The sequence below is a fragment of the Bos indicus x Bos taurus genome, chromosome 7 (assembly GCF_003369695.1).
Source record: "Bos indicus x Bos taurus breed Angus x Brahman F1 hybrid chromosome 7, Bos_hybrid_MaternalHap_v2.0, whole genome shotgun sequence".
In the NCBI taxonomy this organism is placed as follows: domain Eukaryota; kingdom Metazoa; phylum Chordata; class Mammalia; order Artiodactyla; family Bovidae; genus Bos; species Bos indicus x Bos taurus.
Window position 1 is genome coordinate 69,413,546 of NC_040082.1, and position 8,692 is coordinate 69,422,237.

An 8,692-nucleotide genomic window follows, 5' to 3' on the forward strand; every position below is an offset into this window, starting at 1 on the left:
TTAAAAAGGTAAGCCAAGCCAGTTCACTCCAAAGCTCTCCCTAGATCTCCACTTCGAAATGTAGCAGTACAATATATCTTAGGCATCCACTAACAAGTAAAACAGTTCAAGTAAAATCCAGGTGTCATCTAAAGCAGTGATGTCCATATAGCAGGTGAAATCACCAGAGCACCTGAGGAATAGCAATAAGTGGGTGGGGCTCAAAGGGCCATGCTAGTACCAAGCACTGGTTCAGGGTAGACCCCAAGTGTCCTCTGGTGAGTATTCTGATATTCTGCTAACTGTACAAAAAAAAAGTCAAAAAATTCAATTAATAATCAAGTTAAGAAGGAAAAACGAAATTTATTACAGTCAACTAAGGATTATAACCCAGCAGAGGAACTCTCAGAAAGTTCTGAGAAGTGTCCCATCTCTCAGAAGTTGAAGACACAGTCACATAGATTTTCAAGACAAAGGATCATATAAAAGAAGGACATACAGATATTTCACATAAAGTTCACCAGGAACAAATAGTGCAGGTAAGCACATACAAGGACTCCCCCAGTGGCTTAGTAGTAAAGAATCTGCCTGAAATGCAAGAGCGGCAGGAAACGCAGGTTCCGTCCCTGGGTTGGGAAGATCCCCTGGAGGAAGGCATGGCAACTCACTCCAGTATTCTTGCCTGGAGAAGCCAGGTGGACAGAAGACAGAGGAGCCAGGTGGGCTACAGTCCATAGGGATGCAAAGAGTTGGACACAACTGAAGTGACTCAGCACACATGCACACAAGCACATACTAAGTGAGCAGCAAGTCAGAAAAAACCCTTGCAAAGCTGGGGAAGAGCACTACTCTTAAAAGTAATTACCTTGCTAGTGTCAGGAAAAAAAAGGGGGAAAGCTGATCTCTAAGGATGACCAAGAACTGTGGTGTTGAAGAAGACTCTTGAGAGTCCCTTGAACTGCAAGGAGGTCTAACCAATCCATCCTAGGGGAGATTGGTCCTGAGTGTTCATTGGAAGGACTGATGCTAAAGCTGAAACTCTAATACTTTGGCCACCTCATGCAAAGACTTGACTCTGGAAAAGACCCTGATGCTGGGAGGGATTGGGGACAGGAGGAGAAGGCGACAACAAAGGATGAGATTGCTGGATGGCATCACCGACTCAATGGACATGAGTTTGAGTAGACTCTGGGAGTTGGTGATGGACAGGGAGGCCTGGCGTGCTGCGATTCATGGGGTCACAAAGAGTCGGACATGACTGAGCAACTGAACTGAACTAACTGAACAGAAGGATGACCAAGATACTCCCCTCTTTGAGGAGCTCTGATTAATGTATAGTGCAGATACAGATTGCACTATAGGGAGAAAATTTTATGTTTAATTTTTCTTCTCCTGCCTTAAGAACAAATTTTATTTCATCAGTTTGAGAAACAATAGAATGTCAAGTAGCACTAATGGAAGAAAAAATAAATCTATATTTAAAGTGGAGAAGAAAAGACTAAAATAAGACAAAATTGAAAGAAATGAAGAAAAATTAAAAGGAAGACAAGAAAGATGGAGAAATTTAAGAGAGAAAAAGAATGAAAATAAAGCAACATTCATGGTTTATTTTCAATACTTGAATTCAAATATTCTATTTTCCACTGAAATCTTAATGTTGTAATACATTAATAAATAGAAAACACAGCTTGAATGTATTCATAAAGTTGCTATATGCTCATGACAGAAAACCAGTAGTTGTAAGTAAATCACTCTTCTAAGTTGTCCTGAGTCTTAAATTCTAGGTTTAAGGTTGCCTTCTAATCCATTGGGGAATAAATGTTGTCTCTCATTAGAATCCTTGGTCATTTCTCTTAGTTAATTCCTACCATGATTATATAACTGTAACCTCATGTGAAAACAAAGATCATTAAACTTAAACCAATGGCTGAGGCTGAAGATAAAGCTTAAAACAGCAGTCATACACAAATTGTACAGCTATTTAAGCACCTTGGTCATGAAGCAGGCAGCTATTCTTGAATAAAAGTGTTTTTTGATAACAGATACCAATGACTATCCTTTCCTTACACATTTAAAGGACACATGCAAAATGGAAGAGAAAAATGTACCGCATCACACCATGGTTATTGGGATATTCTCTTTTTATTACATGTCTGATTGCCAAGTCTAATGAATGGGAAGAAAAGTCTCTTAATTTTGATACATTTGAAGGGTATATTACTCAAGTGCTTTTCTTCTTCTGACCTCAGGAAGACGCTGCAATATTGTCCTCTGCATCTGTGAAAGAAACTTGCATTGTTGTTGAGAAAATTACCCAAACAACTTATTTCAAGGACCAAAATGATTAGAGTATGATGATGATGCTTGTCTCTGAATGGCTAGGAAACACCATGCACATTTTGTTTAAATGAAAGCTGGTGTCTTTGAGAGATTCATCTTATGGCCCTGGACAAGCCACTTCTCTTCTGGTAGTGTGAAGGAATTGTGCAGGCAGGCACAAGAAATATATATATATGGTAGGAAATGTCAATGTTGGTGTCATATTTCTGTTATGAATATTTCTATTTAATACCAATAAGGAGCTAGTATCCCACTGTCACACTAATGTATGCTTCTCCCATATTCTGCCTCAGATATATTCTGTATCATCTTTGATTTCATTTGACATTATTTTTTTCTTTAATTTTGTTACATTTTGTTGTATTTTTTTACTTTGATCTTTCTCAAGGTCTAGAACAGTGTTTGGAAATAACTTCTGAGTAGGAAAGAGAAACATTGTTTTCTTTGTTGCCTGTACTTGCAAAGTGTGTTAGCTGCTTGACACAGATATGTCCTAAAGGCTTTACACCTGTCTGCTATATACCTGAAACATGAAATATAAAATTCTGTTCTGTAGACAACTAAACAACAGCATTTCATTTCACTTTCCACCTCTTCTAAGCTCTCCTTAATATCAATCTTATTTCTGCTGCTGCCGCTGCTAAGTCACTTCAGTCATGTCCGACTCTGTGCAACCCCATAGACAGCAGCCCACCAGGCTCCTCCATCCATGGGATTTTCCAGACAAGAACACTGGAGTGGGTTGCCATTTCCTTCTCCGATGCATGAAAGTGAAAAGTGAATGTGAAGTCTTTCAGTTGTGTCTGACTCTCAGAGAACCCATGGACTGTAGCCTACCAGGCTCCTCCATTCATGGGATTTTGCGGGAGGAGTACTGGAGTGGGGTGCCATTACCTTCTCCAAATCTAATTTCTACCTGTTAATATTATAAGAAGGGAAATCTATACGATGTATTTTCAGAGTTATTCTGATGAGCTATGCCTCACTCAGGATCAAACCATATCAAAAGTTAAGTAAAGACGAATGTTACCATATTTGAATGAACTAGTTACTAGTATAGTTTTTATTTTTACAGATAAGAGTCAGCATGACTGAGAAATTAACCAATGCTACCATCATAACAGAATTTCTGCTCATGGGATTCACTGATGACCAGGTGCTACAAGGACTCTATGTTCCATTCTTCTTCCTGACTTACCTGACAGCACTGATGGGGAACCTCCTCATTATTATTCTCACCACCACTGACCAGCATCTCCAGTCGCCCATGTATTTCTTCCTAAAGAATTTGTCCTTGATTGATATCTGCTACATCTCTGTCACTGTGCCCAAATCCATCATAAACTCTCTAACCAAAAGCTATTCCATCTCTTTCCTGGGATGTGCCTCACAAATTTTTCTTTTCATTTTTTTGGCTGGCACAGAGTATGCCCTCCTTATAGTGATGTCCTATGACCGCTATGTTGCCATCTGCCATCCTCTGTACTATGAGATAACCATGAATAGAGGCACCTGTCTGCAGATGGTGATAACATCGTGGGCTAGTGGGTGTGTCTACGGATCCATTCATGTTGCAGGTACATTCTCTGTACCTTTCTGTGGACCTTACATAGTACATCAGTTCTTCTGTGATATTCCTTCTGTGCTCACACTTGCTTGTTCAGGAGAACAAATTCTAGAATATGCATTTGTCATTGCTAGCTATACTTTTGCTTTTGTATGCTTTCTTTTCCTGATTGCCTCTTATGTTTTCATTTTTTCAGCTGTCCTGAGGATCCCATCTGCACAAGGCAGGTTTAAAACTTTTTCTACCTGTATACCACACCTCACTGTAGTGATATTGTTTCTCTTTTCTGGTACTGCCAATTATTTATGGACTAATTCTAAGTCTGCATCATCACTGAATCTCTTCATGTCTGTATTATACTCTGTATTACCTCCCAGCCTGAACCCTCTCATCTATAGTCTGAGGAACAAGGATATGAAGGCAGCCTTAGGCAAAATACTGAGGGTAAATTGTTACTAAATATATAAGTACTCTTCTGACTTTAAATTCTATGGTAAGTGAAATCATTTATTGAGAGTTAGATCTATTAACATTACCATATTTGCCATCTCTCCTGCTTTAGCTGTACCAAATTTACATATTCTGCAATCAATTCCTATCCGAGAATTTTTATATTTTTTTGTGAAGCTGAGGACTGTCTAGGAAGCACAATGTGTATTGAATGTGTTCCATCATTAATTTCATATCAAAAGATTCTGTTTGGGTTATTCTGATGGTTTCATTTCTTTTGTTAATATCATCATAATTTCTTTACATGATTATATTATTTCTCCAAAATTTACACACCATGTTTTGTTTCCTAGCATTATATTTTACAGTTTTATTCTAGAAATTATGAAGAAATGTAATTTTATTTTTCTTATCAAAATGCTTTTTCTTCTGTTAGAGTAAAAAAGAATTTTAAAAAACTCTGTTTAAAATATATTCATTAAAAATAGAAAATTATTAAGTGTCAATAATCAAGAATCAGTCACAAAGAAGAATCGTATGGATTGTAATAGCAAATTATGCATCACTTACCACACATTCTGGTTAAATGAAACTTTAGCAAAAATAGTTTAATTTTTTTTCCAGCCAGCCATGAGAAAGTTTATTTATTTTATCATCCGACTTTTGTTTAACTTATATATTTTTAATTCTCTAAATATCATTTACTATTTTCATGGATGCCTTTTCCTACGGTATATATATATATATATTATTTATTTATTTAATTGGAGGATAATTACAATATCATGATGATTTTTGCCATATATAACACGAATCATCTACAGGTATACATGTCCCTCCCATCCTGAAACCTTCTCCCACCTTCTCCCCACCCTATCCCTCTGGGTTTTCCCAGAGCATTGACTTTGTGTGCCCTACTTCATGCATCAAACTCACAGTGGTCATCTAGTTTACATATGGTAATGCACATGTTTCAATGCTATTCTCTGAAATGATTCCACTCTCACCTTCTCCCACTGAGCCCAAAAGTCAGTTCTTTATGTCTGTGCCTCCTTTGCTACCGTGCACGTAGGATCATCGGTACTGTCTTTCTAAATTTCATATATGTGCATTAATATACAGCATTTGTCTTTCTCTTTCTGACAAATAGGCTCCAGGTTCATTTACCTCATTAGAACTGACTCAAATGCATTCTTTTTTGTGGCTGAGTAATATTCCATTTTTGTCTATGTATCACACTTCCTTAATTATTCATCTCCTGATGGACATCTAGGTTGCTTCCATGTCCTAGCTATTGTAAAGAGCACTGCAATGAACATTGGGGTACATATGTCTCTTTCAATTTTGGTTTCCTCAGGGTCTATGTATAGCAGCGGGATTGTTGGGTCATATGGCAGTTCTATTCACTGGTTTCTAAACTGGTACATAGTGGCTGTACCAGTTTTCTTTCCCAACAGTGTAAAAGAAAAGGGGAGCACAAATATAAATACTAAACTTAAAACTCAGTATTTATATTTGTGTTCCCCTTTTCTCTCCATCCATTCTTATCTCATTCTCTTACTTCTTTTTTTATTAGCTCTATTTTATTCTTTTCCTCCCATTTTTACAGTCTCTATATTTTTAATGTTTTTCTTTCTACTTAAAACTTATTAGAAAGAGCTGAATTTTGCTTACCTTAGTCAACTGAACTGAGATATGAAAAAGGGCTTGTATTTCATGTTGTATATACATCTTCCCCCAAAGCCAGCACCCATTTAACCGTTTATATTTTTTTAAATCTCTCTTTTTTGTTTATGTCAAATAGATTTATCCTTTTAAAAAAATAGTTTTCTCTTTTAACAAATTAAGTATATTGAGTATTTGCTGTGAAATAAAATATAATTTTTATTAAAATTACATGTTGAAGAAAATCAACATTATGATTTCAATATTGTACTATAAAAATTTATGCATGAAATATAATAATAGATGGTGGCCTTTTCAAAGATAAGAACATTATCTTTATTTCTGCTTCGGCCTCTGCTGTCCAATAGGCCATACTACAAAATGCATATGTAATCTCAAATTTTCTTCCTGCCTCTCAGAAAAAAGAAACAAGTAAATTTAGCATTTTAAATTAATTTTTAAACAACTATATGTAAAATATTATCATTCCAGTGTAAAATGCATGTAAAATTATATATTAAATATTGTATTATTTTCATATTTAGCCTTTCAAATTCTGTGTGTATTTACATTTATAGTACATGTCAATTTGGATCAGTTCAATATTAAGTGCTTTGTAACCTCATGTGTGTTGTGTCTGCTGTATTAGGGAGCACATTTCTAGACCCCAGGATATTACAATTCAATAAATACTTATTTTGTTGTAACTTATTTTATTATGTAGAAACAAATGAATGCCAATTATTTTCATTAGAATGTAACTCATAATGTCATGTATATGAATTGAGTTATACATGTGTAAATGTTGACTCATGATTTACAATGCATATTATTCTGAGTTACATTGAAACATAAACTGAAAGTCTTTCAATATTGTCAGTAATAATTTTGTGATGTATGACAGATTTCTCTAGGTTTTCCTCTCCATAGCTACTCTAAATTTACAACCTAGACTGATGTTTCATGTGATGGTGTCGTAATGCTCTGTGTATCAATCCAGTAAGGGGTTGCCTTTATATATAATAATATTGTCAAAAACATTAACAATTATATAAATCATAAAGCTTTTCTCATAATTAGCTGTAAAAAGTTTGGTTAAAATAATCAAAAGAGTTTGTGAGTATATGTGCATATGTATGTGTTGGATACAAAAGTCATATACAGAAATATGTTCATTTTTTTTAACAATGAAGTATCAGAAAGAGAATTTTTTTTAATCCCATTTAAAATTGGGTCAAAAAAAAGCAAAAAAAAAAAAAAAAACTAGGAATAAACCTAGGAAGGAAGGTGAAAGACATACACTGAAACTATAAAATGTTAAATAAAATAAAAAATGATTCAAAGAAACCAAAAGATATCCCAGGCTCTTGGATTGGAATAAGTCTTGTTAAAATGGTCATACTGCATAGAGCAATCAACAGATTTAATATGATCTCTGTCAAGTGTGTCTGTTAATTCCCCTTCTGAGATAACAATTTGACAGTTAGTTTACAACTATGTGTTCAAATGGAGATATAGAGCCATCATCAGGAGAAATAATCTGGCTTGAATCAAATTATATCAATTTACATGTTTGAGTAACATAAGCACAGGAAAAAAAAAAAAACAAGCATCATTAATTTCATGATATGCTCTTTATCCTAAGAAATAATTAATAAAAATTCAGAGTCATAATGCCAATTGGCTTGACAAGGTGTCATGCTCTGAAGGGTTCTATTATAAGCAAACTTGCCAGACATACTTTTACTGAATTTATTCACCTTTTATTTAATGATTATAAGACCATTAATCTTAAAAAAAAAACCTGGATTATTGTAGTTTATAGATTCTCATAGCTACATGTTTTCATTTTGTATCTTGAAATCTATGTTAGTCTGGCAACCTATTTCTTGTAGGCCTCCATGAAAACTTTCTCATCTTTGTCAATAGCTTCAGTGGTACAATAGGTTATCTTCTCCAGGGAATAGAACGTAATGCCATTCAGCTACACATCTTCCTCAGATCCACATGGATAGTTTTAATCTAACTAGAGAGGGATAAAGGGTAGTACAAGGGGCAAAAAAGAAAATATATCTTCATGATCTCTATATATATTTTTATTCAAAGTTAACTTGTTAGCCATCTGCTTTGCAATCTCTTTGGTAAGAAACACTAATGAATGAAACCAAGATTTCACTTTAAGAAGATTATATAGCATGATCAGAGAATGTACATCCATGAACATGGTACATCAAGTTCTATACATGATAATAGTAATGGTAAAAATCAAAGTAAATCAAACTTATTTAAGCTCAAATACATTAAACTTTACATTGCCTGGATGCAGGGAAGATATTTTAATTATAAAAACTTTACTTTCAGTTGAGTAATCAAAATCACACAACCATGAAAACAGTAAGAAAAAAAATGAGTGTATAACACTTCATCCACTTACTGATTTAAAAATTTTAATACACAAAAAGTAATACATATAAATTTTCAAGTCCCAGGTTAAACTGATGGGATGTAGAGTTAAATAAGCTATTTCCTCAGAAAGATCAAGTATAGGGAATGATTATTAGAAATGTAGTATTATTGGTAGTTAAGTATGATCATATATATGCATCAGTTCAGTTCAATTCAGTCACTCAGTTGTGTCCGACTCTTTGCGACCCCATGAATCACAGCACGCCAGGCCTCCCTGTCCATCAC

At 34.8% G+C, this 8,692-nt stretch overlaps 2 protein-coding genes across 2 annotated transcripts in view; both read left to right on the plus strand.

Moving 5' to 3' along the window:
• The window catches only part of LOC113896299 (olfactory receptor 11L1-like), a 3,389-nt gene extending 1,358 nt beyond the window's left edge, over positions 1-2,031 (plus strand). The window contains exon 2 of the mRNA XM_027548536.1: positions 2,022-2,031. Within this exon, the coding sequence (XP_027404337.1) occupies positions 2,022-2,031 (10 nt within the window). The remainder of the gene's footprint in view (positions 1-2,021) is intronic.
• A 1,375-nt stretch (positions 2,032-3,406) lies between these two features.
• Positions 3,407-4,345, plus strand: LOC113896300 (putative olfactory receptor 14L1). The gene has a single exon (XM_027548537.1). It carries the CDS (start codon positions 3,407-3,409, stop codon positions 4,343-4,345), a length of 939 nt encoding a protein of 312 aa, XP_027404338.1.
• The last annotated feature ends 4,347 nt before the right edge of the window (positions 4,346-8,692 follow it).